Source organism: Falco peregrinus, chromosome 12 (assembly GCF_023634155.1).
Source record: "Falco peregrinus isolate bFalPer1 chromosome 12, bFalPer1.pri, whole genome shotgun sequence".
Taxonomy (NCBI): domain Eukaryota; kingdom Metazoa; phylum Chordata; class Aves; order Falconiformes; family Falconidae; genus Falco; species Falco peregrinus.
In genome coordinates this window covers 529,524-550,598 of record NC_073732.1, presented here as the reverse complement: position 1 = coordinate 550,598, position 21,075 = coordinate 529,524, and the positions used below count along the sequence as shown (strand labels likewise).

The 21,075-nt window shown below is 52.8% G+C and overlaps 1 protein-coding gene across 3 annotated transcripts in view; it reads left to right on the top strand.

The window, feature by feature from the left end:
* HDLBP (high density lipoprotein binding protein) overlaps positions 1–15,481 on the top strand; it is a 40,147-nt gene extending 24,666 nt beyond the window's left edge. For all 3 annotated transcript variants that reach the window (XM_055816733.1, XM_055816731.1, XM_055816732.1), the window contains exons 9-28: positions 188–295; positions 855–959; positions 1,417–1,495; positions 2,167–2,306; positions 2,612–2,716; positions 2,974–3,087; positions 3,418–3,504; positions 3,670–3,801; positions 4,104–4,322; positions 5,144–5,365; positions 5,596–5,814; positions 6,513–6,651; positions 7,368–7,522; positions 8,153–8,257; positions 8,965–9,099; positions 9,689–9,832; positions 10,025–10,210; positions 11,600–11,716; positions 12,186–12,314; positions 13,045–15,481. In XM_055816733.1, coding sequence (XP_055672708.1) covers positions 188–295; positions 855–959; positions 1,417–1,495; positions 2,167–2,306; positions 2,612–2,716; positions 2,974–3,087; positions 3,418–3,504; positions 3,670–3,801; positions 4,104–4,322; positions 5,144–5,365; positions 5,596–5,814; positions 6,513–6,651; positions 7,368–7,522; positions 8,153–8,257; positions 8,965–9,099; positions 9,689–9,832; positions 10,025–10,210; positions 11,600–11,716; positions 12,186–12,314; positions 13,045–13,131 — 2,727 coding nt within the window. In that variant the 3' untranslated portion in view covers positions 13,132–15,481. The remainder of the gene's footprint in view (positions 1–187; positions 296–854; positions 960–1,416; positions 1,496–2,166; positions 2,307–2,611; positions 2,717–2,973; positions 3,088–3,417; positions 3,505–3,669; positions 3,802–4,103; positions 4,323–5,143; positions 5,366–5,595; positions 5,815–6,512; positions 6,652–7,367; positions 7,523–8,152; positions 8,258–8,964; positions 9,100–9,688; positions 9,833–10,024; positions 10,211–11,599; positions 11,717–12,185; positions 12,315–13,044) is intronic.
* Positions 15,482–21,075: the final 5,594 nt, after the last annotated feature.

The following is a 21,075-nucleotide window of genomic DNA, read 5'->3' as shown; positions in this document are numbered from 1 at the left end:
TTGAAGGTCCCATGAAGATACATTTGTGAGCACTGACAGGTGTAGCGGGGGTGGTCTCTCTTGGGCCATTAGAGGTGCAGCTTAGAAGTCAATACCGGAGGTGCAGCATGGGAATTGGAACAGAATTGTTGTGAAGGCCTCTTCCAGTTTTTCCATCAAACAGCTGCTCTGTTTTTCTGTCTCTCAGGCCAACAGTTTTACCGTCTCCTCGGTCTCTGCCCCCTCTTGGCTTCATCGTTTCATTATTGGAAAGAAAGGACAGAACCTGGCCAAAATAACTCAGCAGATGCCAAAGGTATGGATGAGCTGGTTAGCTTAGCACCCCCGGCGTAGAAAAAGGTTTAGTCCAGATCACTCGTCACGGAAGAGAGAGGTGTCTTCTAGCGTGGGTAAACCCAGGGGGAAATGACACAGATCTTTGCTGTTCAAGGGAACCCTCTCTTTTACTGCTGCAAACACTGCTCATCCTATGTTATTGTCATGGTTGAGCCCTTCCAAGGAAGCTTTGTGTGGTGCTGTTTTGAGAACTGATGTAGTAGGATACCTGGAAATGCCGACTGCAACAAGGCTTCTCCCTCGTGAGTTAGATGGTATCTAGATAAAGGCTAGATGAGTAACTTCTCCAAAGCCCTTGCAGACTCCGGGACAGCACCAGAGCCTTGGGCTCTAGGCACTGCCATATGGCCAAAATTGTTAAGTTACTGACTTCTAAAATTGCGGGAATTTTGTTTGTACTTTTTGGGAAGGAGCGCATCTCTTAGTGGCAGGGATCGATGGTGTAGGCCTGACCGACAGCATTGGCCTGGCTTCGATCTTGGAAAATTCTTAAGAGATTCATTGTCTTTCATCTCAAGGTTCACATTGAATTCACTGAAGGAGAGGATAAAATCACTTTGGAAGGACCTACAGAGGATGTGAATGTGGCTCAGGAACAGATTGAAGTCATGGTCAAGGATCTGGTGAGTTGGTATTATTAGTTCCAGTAAGAAACTGGGGGAAGAAGGGGCAACAGAGCAGAGATGATCAGGTGTTTATCACATCCATATGATGTCTTGACATGCTTAATAGAACTTGCAGAAGACAAATTGTGTGGCAGGTGGATGAGACCCCTTGGTTATGAAACTCATCCATAGCATTCTTAAAAAATGAGCAGCTGGTCTTAAATTTTTTGATACAGAGAAGGAAGGATTCTCCTTGTTATAGCTGGAGAGGCATATAAATCAGTCTTTTAAATGTTTCATGAGCATAATGCTCTCTTCTCAAACCAGAGGAATGCTTGTGCTCTGCTTAATAGCAGGAGAAGTGCTTGTAGCTGACTGCTGGTGAGTCAGTGCCGATACTGGCAGTAGGCAGTTACTTAGGGCACGAGACAGAAGCCGTGGCCTACCCTACCTGGCCCTATACAATTCTTTTTAGATCAACCGGATGGATTACGCAGAAATCAACGTTGACCACAAATTCCACCGACACCTCATTGGCAAGAATGGAGCTAACAGTAAGTGGAGTGCCTTTCTAGTCCTTCCCATGCTCAGACTCTCCATGTTTAGTAGATCGTATCGGGGGCTGTGTAGCTCACCCAGTGTGCTGTCTCCATCACATTTCCTCTGCTTTTCTGGAGTGGTGGTGGTACAAGGAGATAAATGGGCAGTGAGGCCTTGCAATGGCTTTAATGTGTGAAAGTATCTTGGGAGCTTGAACAGTAGCGGAATTACTTTGATGTGTCCTGGAGGAAATGTTTTGAATTTTTTTTTGTTATAATTATTTTGAAGTTGCTCTGTGTGGATTACATTTTAGCAGCCAGTTGTGGGTGGTGGAAATCTGCTTGGTGAGCTTCTCCCCAGAAAAGAATTTGGGATAGAAATGAATGATTATCTTCTGCTCTAAATGTGATACTGTTTGGGGAAGAAACATGCCTCGCTCTGACAAGTGAACAATTGGCTCTGTAGATGCCACAGTATTTACTTGTACAGGTTCTTGTGTGGCACAGATCTGCTCTCGCTGAACTCCAGGGTGAAGAGGCAATTTCCCCTGTCTCAACCCTACCCCACTGAGCCCTCCTCAGAGGCAGGTTTACTTCTTAAACAGCCTCTGAGCAGTGATAATCAAGGTGCCTTGCTTCCAAGTCTTTGCCTGGCAGACTGCGTCATCACAGTCCTTGCCTTGAAGTTAACAGGATTAAGGACCTGTACAAGGTGTCTGTGCGCATTCCCCCGGACAATGAGAAGAGCAACCTGATCAGAATTGAAGGAGACCCACAGGGGGTCCAACAGGCCAAGAAAGAGCTGCTGGAACTCGCTTCCCGTATGGTAAGTGAGTAGGATGTGATGTTTGGGAGACTGCAGGGTTTGGGCTCTCGTGTTCCCTTGTAACCTTCTGGTGCGAGTGTGCGCCCCTTGCCCACCGAGCACTTGGGTCTCATGACAAGTGCAAGTTCCTCTTCGCAAACGTCTTCCTCTATTCCCTTGGGTAGCCCTTCTCTGTCAACCTAGAGTGAATGTTGTCTAGAGAAAAGAGGGACAGTGCTGGCAAGTAAACTGTCAGGCAGCAAACTGGTAATTAAAAGTATATGGCTCTCCTGCTGAACACTCAGTGTGAGCTCTGTTCTCATCAGGAAAATGAACGCACCAAGGACCTAATCATTGAGCAGAAATTCCACCGGACCATCATTGGACAGAAGGGTGAGCGGATCCGGGAAATCCGGGAGAAATTCCCAGAGGTAAGGCTTTTTAGGAATCCAGAGGGGTTATTTCCTACATGGTTAGTAGGCCTGTCGTCACTGAAGTCGTAACTTTAGTGGCTCTGTAGCTCAGAGAAGTGTCTGAGAAGATAGTTCTTTTAGCTAGAGGCCGCTAACACCGTTACCCTTTTCTGAATGGGAAAAGGGAATGTGTAGGATCCCCCCAACCTTTGCATGTGTCTGACACAAGGGTTCTTGCATTTGCTTGAGTTGACTATAAATGACCGCTCCTGCAGGTTATCATCAACTTCCCAGACCCTGCACACAAGAGTGACATCGTCCAACTGAGAGGTCCCAAAAATGAGGTGGAGAAGTGCACCAAGTACATGCAAAAGATGGTGGCAGACCTGGTAAGGAGGTCTTCTGTCTGCTGTTCCCTCCTACGTGCCTGGATAACCCTGGGGCAAAGCAGAGCTCTACTGGCTTGGGTAGAGCTAAAACACCTCAAGAGGGAGGGAGCTGTTGACGCTGTTTTGGCTGAATAGAGGCAGGGGGGTAGTACCTGTTATTGAAGGCTATAGGGGAACGTACTTGCCTTTGTTTATTCTTGCAAGTCTCTCGTATAGAGAACTTCCTTGGGTCTAAGCCTGTTGTCAGAAGCTTGTTTATCAGAGTTCCTGAGATCAGGCCTCACTTCCACGACAGCATAAACTTCAGTTCTCTCTTCCTTTCTCCCTTAGGTTGAAAACAGCTTTTCTATTTCTGTCCCCATCTTCAAACAGTTCCACAAGAACATCATAGGGAAAGGAGGTGCCAACATCAAGAAGGTGAGATATTTTTCCTATCTCAAGTGCTTATGATGATCACTGCCTGCAGCAAAATCCCACTGGATGCTCTCTCCTGCTCATTGGTGATGTCAAATATAGCCTGCAAGGGCTTTTTTCTGACATGGGACACTTCTGAGATGATTTTTTTTTTTTCCTTTGTGGCAGATTCGTGAAGAAAGCAACACCAAAATTGATCTCCCAGCAGAGAACAGCAACTCGGAGACAATTGTTATCACAGGCAAGAGGGCAAACTGTGAGGCTGCTCGCCACAGGATTCTTGCCATCCAGAAGGAGCTGGTAAGTGAAGCAACTGGCCTTTTGCAGTTGAGGGACCGAAAAATGTTGCTAGAAGACAGAGATACAGACGTGGTTGTATTGGGTGAGGGCAGGGAGGAGACAAATGTGTCAGTCTGTTTTTGACTCATAAACCTAAGTTTGTGGCTGATCCTGTCAGGAGTAGCCAGTCTAAAACCCCTCTGGTCAGGCATTTCTTCCAGATCTATAAAGCTCCTAGCAAGGTGGGAGTTAGAGGGTAAGCAGAGTGGGTGCAAACACATTTCTGCAGCTTGACTCAAGAGGCTGGTACTGTCCTGTCTTAGGCCAACATCACAGAGGTGGAGGTCTCTATTCCTTCCAAACTGCACAATTCCCTCATTGGTGCCAAAGGCCGCTTCATCCGTTCCATCATGGAGGAGTGTGGTGGAGTCCACATCCACTTCCCCACCGAGGGCTCTGGCAGTGACACCGTGACCATCAGGGGCCCAGCACAGGATGTGGAGAAAGCCAAGAAACAGCTGCTGCATCTGGCAGAGGAGAAGGTGAGACTTGTCTCATAGGGGAAGGAGCAGATTGTTTGGGCTAGCTGTTTTTTGGGGGGTGTTGAAGTGTTTCCCCCTGCCTCTGGCAGGGGACAACCTAATCCTCTTTCAAGGGATTTGAGTACAGTTTGGATGATGAAAAAACTATGCTTCCATCCTTGTGAAAATTAGTTCTTCCCCCATGTGTAGAACTGGCTGTAATGCTTCTCTGCCCAGGCTGGAGACATACTCAAAGAGTTAAGGCTCCCTGCTCCTGTGGTGTGAATGCTGTTGGGTATCCACAGTTCTCCAAAACAGCCTACTCTGCATGTCTCCTTTACTTTTTTCTTGATCTCTGAATTCCAGCTCCAGTTCTTCCATTTCACTGCATATATCCAGGTTTGAGAACGTTGGGTGACCAAACCTTGCCCTGAGTTGTGACTGATTGGTTATTTTAACAGCGAGAAAAAAAACCTTTCTAATATCAGCATGTCAACATGTTCTCCTGATCAGTTGGTTGCCTCTGCTGCCTGGCTTGCAGCAGTTGGTTAGCAAATGGTTATGCTGCCTTGTGTGAGTGTCAGACCCTTCTATTTTCGGCTCATATTCTCACCATTTGTGCTGCATGTAGAGTTGTCTTTTCAGCCCTGAGAACATCTTTTGGGTAACATTTTTAATTTAAGACATTGTAAACCTTTTTGACTTTGACAGCGCGCTGCATCTACTTTGTTCTTGCAGTGCTGTGTATGTGGGTGCAGATAACATAACTCCATGCTTACTATGGATGCTGATCTGTACTTTCTACATATTGACATGTTTCATGGGTATCTGACTCCTTTCAGCAAACAAAGAGTTACACTGTGGACCTTCGTGCAAAGCCAGAGTACCACAAATTCCTTATTGGTAAGGGTGGTGGCAACATCCGTAAGGTGCGTGACAACACTGGGGCCCGCATCATCTTCCCAACCTCTGAGGACAAAGATCAGGAGCTGATTACTATCATGGGAACGGAGGAGGCTGTCAAAGAGGCACAGAAGGAGTTGGAGGCCCTCATCAAGAACCTGGTATGAACTATTTTTTCTACTTCCTTGCCTATCATGGTAGCAAGATGTAACGAGTCAGTATGAAAGACCTGCTTGTCCTAAAACCATCTGCTGCCCTTCATGGTAGCTCAGGAAGATCCTCCTTGCTGTTACTTGTTGGGGTAAGGTTGTAAACTGATTGTGGTTGAGTGCAGCAAACTTGTGCTTATCACCAGGACAGGCAGGATTGACTGGCTGTCATCTGTTGGCAGGATAACGTGGTTGAAGACTCCATGGTGGTTGACCCCAAGCACCACCGCCACTTTGTCATCCGGAGAGGGCAAGTTCTGCGTGAGATTGCAGATGAGTATGGTGGTGTGATGGTCAGCTTCCCACGCTCTGGCACCCAGAGCGACAAAGTCACTCTCAAGGGAGCCAAGGACTGTGTGGAGGCAGCCAAGAAACGCATTCAGGAGATCATCGAGGACCTGGTACGTTGCAGGAAAAGTCTCTTCTATACTTAGTTGATTCAGCAGTGCCCTCCTTGAATCTGCTGTACAGCCAAGCGTCATGTGAACAAGTCTCACAGTAGTTCTGGGATTTGAAGCTTGGCTATCAACATACAGGGTCTGCAGATGTTAGATCCCAGCCTGACGAATGGCAGCTGACTCCAGAATGGCAATACTGTATGAATGAATTGCCTCCTCTGACCGTCATCTTAGTTTTTAGGAGCGGAAACAGGAGACCCTTCCTTGATGTACTTCTAGGTATTAAAAGACTGAAGCCTTCTTGTGGCCTTTGGTAGTGGTTGCTCTCTGGGGTTTCCTGTGCTGTTAGTATTGACTTTTGGAAGCAGCCAGCTGTTAAACCTGTTCTCTTCCCTTCCTTCCTTCTTTTATCTTTTTCCTTTCTTCTAATGCTTCCTCCCCTTCAGGGCAATAGAGAGCTTGAGCTGTGGTCTCAGAAGCCTTTAATATCATGGGCTGGAGGCAGCCTTCATTAAGAAATCCTCTGCTAACTTTTCTGAGAGAAGAAAGAATCTAGGAAACTTTCAGTTCTTCCCCTGCCAGCAGCTGTTATCTTTTCTAACTCCTCTCTATGTCCGTTACGGATTTCACCATGCACGAGCATCCTGTTCTCTGGTGTGAAAGAGGCTGTGTCACAGTAAAACAACTCTCCTTTCTCATAGGAAGCTCAAGTGACAATCGAGTGCACCATCCCACAAAAGTTCCACCGCTCCATTATGGGCCCCAAAGGATCCCGGATCCAGCAGATCACCCGGGACTATGGTGTGCAGATCAAGTTCCCTGACAGGGAGGAGAACCCAGGTATACCTGTGGATGCATGTTTGCATGGTATTTGGGGTAGTGCAGCCTACATTCCGTATCAGTGGAGATGTTATGTGTAAAATTGATGTAGAACTGATCCCAGGTGTTCCCTGCAGCGTCCTTGAATCTGGGCTTAGCATCAGCCTTGCCCTCTTGGAACGAGGGAATAATTTTGTGACATAAAACTGCAGGCCTAGGCGTTGTGAATGTGCTCTCACCACACAGTGCAGGGAGTATGAGGACCTACTCTGGCAAAAAAGGTTTACCAAGGTCTCTCTGAGCTCTCATGCGTTTGTTGCTGGGTGTACTGAACTCAGCACAACTGGGGCCTGCTGCATACTGCAGCCGAGCACCAGCCAGCCTGCTGTGACATCCAGTGCTGTGCTGTTGAGCTTCTGTGTTGGAGAGGAAACTGCCAGCCTCACTAACAGCCTCTGCTTCCACAGTGCAGCTGCAGGTCCTTCCTGTGCAGGCAGAGGCATTATCAGCGCTGTGCAGAGAGGTGTGGAGCAGACATCTCAGTGGATGTCCTTGTTCTGCTCATTCCAGGCCAAGCCATGGCAAGCTGCCTGTGCTAGGAGTGACCTCCTCCATAGCAGGCAGTAGTGTCTGACCATCTGTGTCAAAGCCCAGGCTAGGCCTAAGGATCTAGAGGGGAAGATAATTAGCAAGGAGTGGGCTCTGTGCGTTTAACATGAGACTTCCCATGTTTCCAGCCCCTGTTGCAGAAGCAGTTGTACAGGAGAATGGTGAGGAAGGTGGGGAAGGCAAGGATGTGAAGGATGCAGATCCCAGCTCTCCAAAGAAGTGTGATATCATCATCATCTCTGGCCGCAGGGAGAAGTGCGAGGCAGCAAAGGAGGCGCTGCAGGTATGTGGCTTTCTAAGCCCCTTAGCCCTGTAATGTAGTGATGCCCTGATGCAAGAAGCTCACTGCAGGCTTTACTGGTGGTAATAAAAGCTACTCAGTCAAGATTGCAATCCAGGTGATCACTGATGCTAACTGTAGAGTTGGTGTGTACTGCTCAAGGGAAACCCTCTGCTCCGTGATTTAGACTGGCAGCTTGAATCATAGCGCCTGACCTCGCAATTGCTAGAGCTTGTAGGCAGCCCCAAGTTATGTGCCATAAAAGCATGACATGCTTGTTTCATGGAGCACAGCTGGAAAGAGGAGTCTGGTTGGGGCCGAATCATTCTAACTTTAGCAGACCTTGCCATGCTTCTTTAGTGATGTTTCCCATGTCTCTGCTAGATGGAAGCCAAGGATGTGCAAACGGCCTGTCCCCAGAGGCAGGTTTTAAGATAGCTTGTTTGGAAAAAATGCTTTAACACCCAACAAGTCATCTTGGTGTTCGCAGCTGTGTTCTCTTTTCCTGTAGAGTTTGTATCCTGACTACAAAGGAATGTACCTCAGTTCAGCAACACGTTCTTTTGGGCAAGTATATGGCAAGCTGAAAGACACTAGAAAGACTTCTGGTAAACTTTGCTCCCTCCCCTGCAGGCTCTGGTTCCTGTCACCATTGAGGTGGAAGTTCCCTTTGATCTTCACCGTTACATCATTGGTCAGAAAGGAAGTGGGATTCGCAAAATGATGGATGAGTTTGAAGTAAGTTGTGGCCCTTCCTCCCATCTCCTCTGTCCTGGAGAATCTAAGCGACCATGTCTGTGGCGGTGGCAGTCAGGTGGGACGTACTCAGGACTGTTGTGGCTTGGCCATGAAATATACAGGCTCTGTAGGAAGAAAATGATTCAGTCCCTGGCTCCAGGACTCAATAGGTTTCACGCTGAAGCTGTATGGCTGGTGTTGATGCATTGAGTGTTGCATGACCAGTGTGAGAACAGTTTTCCTCCTAGGCCATGGGAAACATCCCTGCTGTGCCTGCTACCTGTTTGGGAGAATTCCCCAGAAGCCCACAGAGACTCTTGGGGCTGACACAGGTTGGCTGCAGACAGCGCTACTGAACACGTATTTGTTTCCTAGCCTCTCCAGGCTGACAGACACTGGTGAGGGGCTGAAGCCCTGCAGCACTGCAATCTGATAATGGCTGAAGAAACAGGTTTCTATTAAAAAACCGTCTAGTCCTGGGCAACTGACTCTAGGTGGCCCTGCTTGAGCAGGGGGGTTGGACCAGATGACCTCCAGAGGTCCCTGCCAGCCTCAGCCATTCTGCGAGTCTGTGGTTTAGGCTGTCTGGATGGGAGCTGGTCTTGGCAGCAGGAGAGATCAGCGAGATGCCAACCTGCAGTGACAGGCATCACAAGTGATACAAAACGAGTAGTGATACAAAATGATAATTGCTACTTGTCACTCAGGTGAACATCCAGGTCCCTGCTCCTGAGCTGCAGTCAGATATCATCACCATCACTGGGCTGGCCACCAACCTGGACCGTGCCAAGGCCGGGCTGATGGAAAGAGTGAAGGAGCTGCAGGCTGAACAAGAGGATCGGGTAAGGCCTGTGCCTGTCCTCCTTCCTTCCAGCCAATCAAGGCTTTAGCCTCTGGGTGTTCCTTTCAGAAGTTGCAGACTCCTTGAGCCCTTCACTTTTTAAGAGCACCCTTAGTTGCTCTGTGGGTATGGGGTGCTCATAAGTGCGTTACCCAAATGTCAGTCATTTAACATGAACTGACAGGAGGATTTTGAGATTCTGCGTAGGTAACTTTGGACTGTCCAGGGCTCTGTCACACCTTCATGTACCTTTGAGACACTGCAGGGTGGGAACCTCGTTGTGCTGGGAGTCTCTTTGTACCTGTTCTCATTGAATTCTTATCATAGCTCTGAATAAACAGGTGAGGAATGAGTTGGATGGTTGTTTGCTACTTGTAGTTTCCCGCCCAACTTGGCGAAAGCACAAGGCCCTAGCAAATGGATACCTTGGGTACTTCTCTGTAGCCGTGTACACTCAAGCATGGCCCTGCAGAATCTGTTCCTTGCAGCTCAGAAGCCAGAAGGAGATGCTGGCACTTTAGATCGACATCACTGGACTAGCTGTGGTTTGTTCCCTGCTGTTGTATCTCACTCTGCTTCTCCTGTTCTAGGCCTTGCGAAGCTTCAAGCTGACAGTCACTGTGGATCCCAAGTATCATCCTAAAATCATTGGGCGGAAGGGAGCAGTGATCACCCAGATACGCACAGAGCATGAGGTCAACATCCAGTTCCCCGACAAGGATGATGAAAGCCAGGTGAGAGGTCAAGAGAGGGTGCAAGGAGGGATGCTGTTTGTCTCTAAGCATAGGAAGCACAACATGTTCTCTGGGGCTCCAAACTCCCTACGCTGCTTTTGGATAAGGTGGAGGGTATGAGGGAGTAGCAGGGAGGAGGCTTGCTCAGCTGCTTATGAGCCTGGTCTCTTCACACATTTGCCTGTGCCCCAGGCCCAAGACCAGATCACCATCACTGGCTATGAGAAGAATGCCGAGGCTGCCCGGGATGCCATCATGAAGATCGTTGGTGAGCTGGAGCAGATGGTCTCTGAGGATGTGACTCTGGACCATCGTGTTCACGCACGCATCATTGGTGCACGTGGTAAAGCCATCCGCAAGATCATGGATGAGTTCAAGGTGAGCAGTGGAGCAATGCAGCACAGGTTGGGCAGGGCCCGGATGGCCACTGGTGCCACTTGCTCACTGCACTAAGAGCTTAGTAGCAGCTTGGCACTAGGGGCTGAATTCAGGAGTGTGAGGCTCACATCTTGTGGTCCTCCTGTCTTTTGCTTTTTGAGCACCTCCAGTTCTGTCTCCACAAGCTTATGAGCAGAATCCCGGGGCTAGGGCATTCCCGGTATGCCCTGGGCAGCTGGGCTATCTGAAGGTGGAGTATCCCCACATGACCTCAGCTGCGAGTCACCCTTCTTCTGGGAGCTCGGCAGGGAGGAGGCCGAGCTCTTCCTGTCCTGCTGGAACACAGCTGGAAGAGGAACCTGGAAATGCTTCCTTGATGCTCTGGGGTAGCCCTGCAAACAGCTCTGAGCTCTGTCCCTCTGTGCAGCCCTTTTAGTGGGTTTCTTGCAGACAGGGTCCCAGATAGCCTTCAAAGGGAGAAGGCGGTTATATCAGTTACTCTGTTACTGGAAGAGGACAGCCAGGCCTGTTGCTGGGGGGGCTCTGCAAGGAAACTTTTCAGACCCCCCAACTTGAGTTTCACTCGAGGAAGTCATCTGGATTTCTTTGTCTCTCTAGGCCACTGTTGATTCCCTTGACTTTGGGAATCTTGAGTCACTCTCAGGGCTCCAGATGTGGCAAAGTCAGTTGACTATGGGAGGGCCAGGGACCTTTGCTCCTGACAGCGTGTGGCAGTAGCGGCGTGCTTTACTGCAGTGGCAGTAGTGAATGTGAATCCAGAGTGATGAAGCTTTGGAGACTTGCATCTTGGCTGGGCTCCGTTACTGAAACAAGCTGTTTGGCTCCCAAATGAGCAGCCTTTGGTTGTGGCCCTGTCTTACGTGGCTTCCCTGCACCCATCTGGAAAGCAAGCTGTGAGAGAGTTCTGTGGGTATCTACAGGGTACACCAAGCCAGCTCCATAAAATGATTGTCAGCTGGGATTACTCTCTCTGTGGAGGAGACAGCTTACCGTGCTTCATGCTAGTGGCTTGATGGTGAAAATGCAGCAGTGTGAGGACACTGCCTGGAAATGCAGGCCTGTCGTGTCTCTGCTGCAAGTGCTGCACAGAGAGCAGTGGGCCTCTGGGCAATCGGCACAGCAGAGGCTGCTGGAAGAAGACGGGTCGTTACTCCAGGCTCGGTTCTGTCTCCCTTCGCAGGGGGAACCAGACAAGCTTTGGGGCCAGGTATATGTCATTGCACCCCCCAGCATCTGAACTATGGAGGTCCTAAACAGACTTGGGGCAGTGAACAGATCAGGGCCTTCCTCTTCTGTGATTCTAATGATGAGGGTGTGGGGAGTCTGTGGCTTTTCAAATCAAGTCCCATCCTGTTCCTTGTGTTGCAGGTGGATATTCGCTTTCCCCAGAGTGGAGCTCCTGACCCCAACTGTGTGACTGTAACAGGACTCCCTGAGAACGTGGAAGAAGCTATCGATCACATCCTAAACTTGGAGGAGGAATATGTAAGTGTTCAGCTAGTCTGTGCAGGGGCTTAGCAGGATTTCCTCCGCCAGAGAGCTGAATGTCTGAACTATCTCCATGTGGTATTTTCTACCACTGTGTCTGAGACCTTGAGCCCTGCGCAGGTGGCAGTCAGCCCTTATCTGCAACTGTCCCTCAGACCAGCTGGGTGCAGAGCCTCTGGCTTTGCTCCGCAAAGCAGTGCAAGAACTGACCCCAGTGTCCAGGAGAGGACAATGAAGGAGAATGCTGGGACACCACCAGGATGTGCACATGCTTGCCTTCCTGCAGCTTGTATCATTTAGGAGTTGGTGGCTGTTAGACTAGTGCAGAAGCACTGTGTTCTGTCACCGTAGAACAGGCTGGTGACCTTGGATGGGTTGCAGCGCGGCAAGATGGCAGGGGGGAGGCGTGTTGTACCAGTTTGAGGAACTGTCAAGATTCCCCCCTAACTAGGCTGTGTCACTGCAGCTTGCAGATGTGGTGGACAACGAGGCAATGCAGGTGTACATGAAGCCCTCTTCACATGAAGAGTCCAAGGCCCCATCCAAGGGCTTTGTGGTGAGAGATGCCCCTTGGGCCACTGTCAACAATGAGAAGGTGAGTGCTACTGCTGCTGCAGGCCTCAGAGCACGGGGCGTGTGGCACCCTCTGCCAGGGACTCTGAGGTCTGGCCCTCCTGTGTGGGCTAGGGAGACAGCACTCTCCCTTCCTTGATGGCAGAGAAGGTAGTGAAGGGCCCTCCTGCTCTTCATGGCCCATGCGAGCTGAGAGCAGGCCTGGGCTCTGCCTCTCCAGCTTCCAAAGCACTGCTGTCTCTTCCTTCCAAACGTCTTGCCCACACTGACTGCTCTCCCAGTATGGAGCGGTGGGGGTGTGGGGGGACCCTTACCAGAAAGTGCCCTGCCAGGTCTTGTTGTGTTTAGGAGTAGGGAATGTACCCTGGGACTTCTGCCTCTGCTGCTGCAGCACAGAACTGGCTCAGTGTTGCTGGGAGCAGTGAGCTGGCACGCGCGGCGGCTCCATCCTCGGCTGCCCCGGCACTGCTGCAGGACTGGCCTCACCCCACTCCACTGCCTGAGTTACTGAGGCTGGACCTTCGGAGCCCTTCCTCTGCCTGCCGTTTGCTCCTGTCTGCACCCTCCTAAATGTCACCTCTAGGTGGCCTGACTGTCCGCTCTGGGCAGTCCTAAAGACGTAACGATCCTTTTTGGCCCTCACCCATTGTCACTGCTCACTGGACATCAGGAATGCTGCTTAGCTCAGGGGTGCACCGTGCAGGTTTGCAGCAGGGCGGGAGCTTAACTTGTTCCCTTTTTGTTTGCTCTAGGCCCCTGATATGAGCAGTTCTGAAGACTTCCCCAGCTTTGGGGCTCAAGTGGCCCCCAAGACTCTTCCCTGGGGACCCAAACGATAATGACCTGGAAGCAGAAACTCCTCCAGCCTGCTGACCTGACACTAACCTGCCACAAATACTTCCTGTCTGAAATCTGACCCAGCGGCTGGAGCACAAGTCAATTGCCCCAAGAGGTCTCCTAATGGTGTCTGGAGTGCTAGACCCCATCCTGCTCCCCTCAGCTATCACCATGGCTAGGACTCACCCTCATCTCTTGATGGATATTCTTTCCTCCTTTGGAACAAGACTTCCACTCAGATTCAAACACTAAATGTGTGTGGTTTTGTTAGAAACTTCATAATTGACTCAAAGTGGCTAAGATTTGCAGCTTCCCAAGCGCTAGCAGAGCAATCTGCTCTCTTGAGCATGTCTTACTAGGCATTCTCGCCTTCATTAGGAGACCTCCTTTACTGTGGCTAGGAATCTACTTCCTGTCTCATGACCTCAGGAAATAAATTTCCTTGACTTTCTAAAGCCAAAACGTTTGCCCTCTTTCCTTTGTGTTTATCCCAGGCCTTACCTTACCTTTGTAGAGTGCAATCAACTTTTTTCCTTTTAACTGCCAAATATTCATTTAATGCTGATATCTGACTGTGGGGAGAGCTTAAAATAATCTAAAAGGTCAGAAACTTGCTTTCAAGGAACAAAACCTTCAATAGACTGTAGAGGCAGCAGAGATGGAAGGGACCAGAAAAACATATGGCTACCCTGGTCAGGTAAAACACCTTTGAGTGCAGCGTGTAGTGAGTGCACCCTTGCGCCCCTCCAAGCACAGTCCCAGCCTGCACACTTGACGAGTCTTCCAGTGCGTGATGACAGACCCCACTCCTAGTTCCCCACGTTCCCTCCCTTCACCCTTCCCAACAGCCAACAGCGTGAGCAGGCAGGCAAGCCAGCACATGACAGTATTTACTGGATGGGACAGATTTGGGTTGGCCAAGGTTGCTGCATGGCCCAGGAGAAGCTGTAGTCCTCTGCTAGCACTGCGGCACCTAGGCATGAGCGGTAGGGACACCTGTTACTGTTGCCTTCTTTCTACCTCAAAAGTCAGTACGATGGTGGCCTCTCGGCGTGAGTGGGCAAGCAGCTGTTCCAGCTCTTGCCCTGGCATCCAGAGCAGAAGCGTGCAGGAGAAGCAAGAGGAGCCTTTTGTTTCCAAGTGGCCGTGGGAGCTCCGCCGGAGGGAAGCCGAGCGCAGTGAGTGAGGCAGGCTGTGAGTCGGGACTGTAGGACTGCGTGCTGAGCTAGAACGGGGCTGGGCCCCAAGGCCGTAGGCGCAGCCTTGCCACAGCCCTTGGCTGCAGAGGCGGTGAGCCAGGGTTCTGCTCTGAGGGTGCTGCAGGGGCTGGCAGCGTGGTGCATTGAGCCCTCCCCGAGGCCTCCATCGTATGGGCGGTAGAGGGTGATCTGTGCTCTGTACTGTGGGCTGCTTGCACCTAGGTCGTGCCGCGGCTTCCTCGAAGGGGGCTGCGTCCGGGCTCCTCCAGCCAGTAAGAGGAAAACCACATCTTATTGGAGGGAGTCAGGGAGCGTAGGGTCTGTTCCCTTCTTCCCCTGCCTCAGTCCTGCAGAGGCTGCAGTGTGAGCCGTTCCTCAGTCTCTGCTGCTTCAGCTCTTGGGCCAGCAGGAGTCCCTGGCCTCTCTTCTCTAGGGCTGCTTACGCAGCGAAGGCCCCAAACTCTGGCAAGCTGAGCCCAGCATTCTTGCCTTTCCCGCTGTCTGGCAGGCCTGGTGTGCCAGCGCTTCTCCTTCCCATGCCAGCTCTTCTTGGAAGAGGCTGCTATGCCGAACCAAAACCTCGCAGTGCTCTCCTTTAGTCTGAGAAACGAGTGAAGCTGACCACGACCCGTTGCAGGGCACCTGGCTGCCCTCAGAGGACAGGGTGGCCTTGCCTCCAGGGTGGGGGGCAGGGTGGGTCAGACAGAACTAGGGTGACACCCTCTCATCCGCATCTGTCAGAAAATGGTTATTACCCCTGTAGCTTAGGTCTGTCCTACGTCACCAAGCCTATCGCCCCCTCTTCCTCTTTATGCCCCCCTGCCCCCCGTGCCCTCGCCAGTTGCACAGCTAGGCTTGAGTTACATTCGGGGCACCACCGTCTGGGCTCGTGCCCCACAGCCCAACCCTCCACTCTAAAGAAGGTCATGAAGTGATTGTACCTAGTACTGTCGCGCCACCGCCCTCCTTCCGCAGCAGACTGTGGCATGTGTCCATTTCCTCTCTTTGACGTCTTCCATATTGTACGTTTCCATAGCAATGATCCCTTGGCCTTAACTTTGGAATTTGGAGACTATATGCAAACATGTAAAAAGGCTCATGAGTATGGATGACACTGGAATTTTATAAATTCTAAAATAAAACCTGAAACAGCTTGGAGCGTCATGAATATTATTTATACTGGTGTGTTGATATCCAAGGCAGCCCTTGCTCAACTGGGTTTAGTAAAGTCTGAGGAGTTGCAGCTTGTGTGCTCTGCTGCGGCAGCGCACTTGCTCAGGCGGGACTTGTGCAGCATGTGGCTGGGCCGAGGGCGGAGGTGAGAGCAGCGCTGGGCAGTGGGACAGCTGTGCCCTCCTTGTGGGGAGGCAGCGACCTGCTTAACCCAGGGAGGTGGTGCTGGGGATGCTGCCCGTAGGGGAGGAGCGGGAGGCACCAGCTGTGGTTCCTCTTGCTCACCTCCTCCACAACCAGGGCCTCTCGCCTGCTCTCTGTGCCTGGTGCCCACCAGCTGGGGCCAAGCTGCTGCTCTCCAGCAGGCAAAGCTTGGCTCAGGGGCTGCCACACTGGCGGGTCACCGTAGCTCTTCCCCTCCCTCCCTGCCGGAGCTCCAGCTGTGGTTCCATCCAGCGCGGGCGGGTGCGGCTGTACCTTTGCTTGCCCCAAGAGGCGAGCAGGGCTGCGGCTGCGCTTGGGGGCACTGCCCTGCAGCCGCTGGGCACAGCTCAGGGACGCTCGGCCTCTAATGCGCTGCCCGCCAGGGCGCCTGTGCAGCGCTGGGGTTCCCTTGCGAACAAACACCCGGCACCCGCTGCGTCCTTCCCTGCCTTTAGCAAGAGCCGCCCCCCCAGCCCGTGTGCCAGCCCAGCTGGCACGGCTCGCCTGCTGGCCCGTGGCTCCAGGCTGGCCCGAGGAGGGGCCGGTCACCGCGCCATGGGCCGCAGGGCGCGTGTGGTGCTCAGCTGCCGGCAAACTGCTCAGTTTCCCAGTCTCTGCCTGCTACCAGATCTGTGACGCTGGCTTTGCTGCTTGTCTCCCATCTCTCCAAAAGGACCTGAACCACAGGAAAAGGGAGCCAGTGTTTGCACTAGTGCAAGCTGTTGCATCTCCTTACAGGACGGCCTGCTGGCTCACCTGTGCCTCTGCACAAGTTTAAAGCAAAAAAGGCATCAAAGGAGGCAGCTGAGGAGCTGCTGCAGCCCACGTTGTTGTCAAGCCATGGTGTCCTTGGCCAGGTGCTGTTCATGCTTCACCTTGACCTCCATGCACTCAGGAATGTCAGGTACCAGCCGTGCAACCACACGTCCAGTAGAGAAAGCCACATGCTGGAAGTGAGCGGGAACGTGCAGCTTGGCCGAGGTGGCAGGTCCTCGCCCCCCCACCCCAGCGCTGTGTCCTGGGCCGCCCTGCGGGGGTGGGCAGTGGGTACCTCGGACATGAACATGACGATGAAACCCAAGCGTATGGCCAGCAGCTGCCAATAAATCAAGGTCAAGTTGTCATCCCAGTCCCTAAACACTGTATCTGGGGGAGCAAATGCAGCTGTTGCTGCCTCTGCCTGCCCCGGGGTGGGTGTCACAGCGGTGGGAGCTCCGGTCACAGCTGCCAGCCCAGCATGCTGGAACGCAGCAAAACCAGACCTTGACCAGCCTCAGCCGGGACCAGGGCGCTGCAGGCAGCCTGGCCCAGGGGGGCTTTCTCCTTTGCAGAAGTGCCTTCCTCCAGCGCCGCGAGCTTTTGCTCCAGCCCTGGGTCAGGCCGGGTCAGCAGCCCCCCCCCCCCCCCCCCCCCCCCCCCTCCCCATGCTACCCTGCACACAGGCACATTCAGCAGGTGCTCAGCCCTGGGACGAGTGAGGACCCCAAGGGCAGGTGGGCATCCTGGACGTGGCTAAATGCTGCTGTGCTGAAAACAGTTGCTGTGGCAGAAAAAAGCAAACACAAGCCTAAGCAAGCAAGGAGAGGAGCCAGATGAGGCAGAAGGGGGCTCCCACCTGCACATGGTGTTGCTCTGCAGGACAAAGTCCCATGGCACATGTGCCAAGGTGAAGTTCACACAGCCACGCAGGCTGCTGTCATGGGTGTACTTGTAGTACACGTGGGGCAGGAAATCAGAGATGAAGGAGATGAGGAAGGCCTGGGAGCAGGGAGATGTGCTGCAGCAGATCCTGCAGGCAGGGGATGCCTCATCCCCGCTGGCTGGACCTGCTCCGTGTCCTGTGCTCCTGAGGTGGCTTTCCGCCTCTCATGCCCTCAGTCTGAGAAACCGGACACGTGCGCCACTTGGTCTTAGACAGCAGCTTCCTGCTGATGGCATTGTGTCCTGCCCTCACGCCTCCATTAAACCCAAGCAGGGCCACACACGCTGGGAGGGGTGATGGCTTCCCACCTCCCGTGGCAGAGCTCTGGTGGGCCCATCCCAGGCACGCAGCTCCCCTCCTCACCCAGTGTCCTACATTGGCCAAACACATTTTTCTCCCCTAATTCCCCTACTCTGCTTGCAGCCCTCTGACTACCTGCCTGCCGTCCCAGCGTGTTGCTGGTGATGGCCAGGTGCGTGATGGTCTCCAGGATGGAGAACCAGATACTGATGCCCTGCACCCACTTGGCCACAGGCCACCAGTAATCACAGATGAACTGGTGGGCATCCAGGTGGATCTCCACCCTGTTACTGAGCACAGAGGATGGAGGGTGGTGAGCAGGCCCAGCAAGCAAAGCAGGTCCCGGAGGACCTCCAGCCACCTCTTACCAAAGCCACAAACTGAAAGTACCCTGAGCCGGAGAGGAGGACAATGACCACTGCCTGGCAGAAGATAACAGAGACCATGAACGTCACCACCGTGGCAATCTGCAAACACAGCATGTGGGGTATGAGCAGCTGGTGCCGGGCAGGAAAACTCCACCCTTAACCCAGGGCACTACAAGTGCCAGGAAAACGCCAGGGCAGGCTACCGAGCCTGGGTGCAGCAGGTTGCAGGCTGAGCTGGCAGAGAGCCACCGGTGCCACCAGAGGCCAGGGGTACCCGTCTTCATCCTCAGCTTAACCCATGCTCTCTTACCCCACACTGATCCCATCCCACCATGTCCTGCTGCCCCAGGACAGACGCTGGGCAGATGCTGCTCCAGCTCCCACAATCTCGCCATCGTTACGATGACCATTGAACAGCCGTAATCTGGTGGAGCCAGCTGCATTTGGGGAAATACAGCTCCTCTGCCCCCATTCCAGGTTTTATATTGTCACAGGAGCCATGGCCATGAACTGGGACTGCGGCCACTCCTGGGGAAGAGGGGAAAAGGTGTCAGGGGCACCTGGTAGCTTTGGTCCATGCTGTTTGGGGAGGTGCTGCAGAGAGCCAAATCCCACCTCGATGTCCTCAGACTTGGAGCAGTCCCAGTGGTGAGTCAGAGACGTATTGCTCCACTTCCAGAGCAGCACTGCCCACAGGGACATGAAGAAGCTGAAGAAGGTGATCAAAGAGCTGTCCCACCTGTGGGCAGAGTGGGGCTGAGGGACTGGCGGGAGACCAGGCAGGGCAACAGGGGCTTTGCACAGCTGCTGTGATGAATGCCAAGTCCTCAGTGTCCCTGAACCATGGGGCAGGTGGAGAGGGAAGGTGGAAGGGGCCGCTGGGATCCTTCACTAGGGAGGGAGGGGTGGGAAGATGGGTGGGAGAGGAAGTCCCAGAGCATCAGGGGCCAAGGCCAAGGAGCTAAATGTGCTTGGACCATGAAGAGGTGTAAAGGTGCCATGAAGAGCTTGAGCTTCTGAATGTTGCACCACTCAAAATATGCCCATCTGAGCTCCTTGAGAAGGCCAAGTCCTTCCTGAGGAGGTGGCCCTGTGCCCATGCTGTGAATCCCACCAGGGATCTGATGAACCACATGAGGCAGCCAGCAAGAGACCCGCATGACAAGATGAAATGGCACCTGGGATTGCAACAAAGGCAAAGTTAGTCCTGCTGGGAGGAGGTGCTGGGGGCCTGGGAAACCAGAAATGTGCTGGGGAATTGGGGCAGACCGCACATCCACCACCTGCTTCTCCCGGGCTGGGCAGAGAGTGGGAAGCGCCACCCCACTGCTCCAACCCACCAGCCTTGGGGACCCGACCCAACCTGCCCTGGGGAACAGCCGGCTTGTGTCGGACGGGTATAGCCTGGGCGGGGAGGAGGAAGAGGGATGGAAAACAGGTTTGCACGCGAGCACCTTCCTCAGAGCAGCCTGGGGGAGGCCCTGCCTTTGTTTCAGCTGCAGATGGACACCTGAGTGGCCCTGACCAGACAGGGTTCAGCGGAGCTCAGGGCCACACGCGGAACAAACCACAGAGAGGCAGCACGGGGCAGTGGGTCCCCCCTGCACCCCAGAGGGTCTGGTGCCTGGCCGAGGCACGAGAGCCAGGGAAGCTTTAAGCGCCATGCTCACCTGCTCACTTCACTTGCAAGGGAAACGTTTCTGCTGGTTTCTGCAGCTTTGGGGAGGGAAGAGGGAAACCCCAACTCTGTTTGGCCCTCCAAGCGCTGCCGGCCGAGCTTCGCGCTGGCAGCCAGCAGCCCAGGGAACAGGGTGGGCACGCAGCAGTTGATGGCCCCTTGGCGGCTGGGATGCTCCTCTCCCCTGGGAGAGCTCATGGAGCCCTGGGGGGACTCAGGGCAACTCATCCCACCAGGCACACAACCCTGTGGCAGGATGAGGGGAATCACCCTGGTTTAGGGGCACGGCAGGGGTGCAGCTCCTCCCAGCCAAGCCTGGCATCACCCCACCCCTTCCAGCAGCTCCTGTGGCATCACCATGTGTGGCAGAACCACGCCAGGTGAGCAAGAGGAACGCAGACCACGAAGGGAACCTCCAGAAGCTTTCACAGGGCCACGCTGTCCTGCTTAACACTACCAGTCTCTTGCTGAAGAAGGGATTCACCCCACTCTTTCAAAGGTTCAAATCCACGTCAGATCAGAATGAATCAAAATACCACCAAAAGCAAATTTTCAAACACCCCTCCCATTTTTTTCTTGTTTTAGGTCTCTATCATTTGACAGGGCAGCAACACAGAACACAGCTCCCATGGGCCGTGGCCCAGTGAAACCTTTGAGGTTGACATGACCAGCATGTCTGCTAACACCAAGGCCCTGTCACTATTGGCTCCGGTCCAATCCCTGACAGAGGGAAGGGATCTGCTACCTTAAAAAACAACCAGAATTTGCATTTTTTTGCCTGAGAAGTTGAAACTTGCACATGCCTTGAGCAGCTTTCATAATTAAAATATATGTTTCATTACCACGTTCCTCTGCAAGCGCTATGGACCACGTCGGAAATGTCTCCCAGCTACCTCACAGGTTCACTGAACAGAAAATTCCTAAAGGCTGGCATGCATAGAAATCTCCCCCTGTCTGCTGGCGACACGCCCTCTTAACTCTTCTCCCTGCCAGCGGACACAACACCAGCCACACCGGTGTGGCCAGGGCAGCCCCTCTGTGCCCGGGCTGATGGCACGGCTGTCAGACCAGCACGGCGGCAGAGGGCTGATGCTCCCAGGGAGGTTTTCCAGCTGCTGCAGGTGCGACCTTCAATCGCCTGGGTCAACCACGAGTACAGAGGGACAGCAACGCTGCATCACGGTGTTTAGGGGAAGCAGGACACGATTCACATTGTTTCCTGAGGGCAAACACCGTCTGTAACAAAGCGCCACCAGAACCTGACCTTGCTGACCAGTTGCATTAATGCATTTAATGTATTAATAGCAGTTGTATTAATTTAG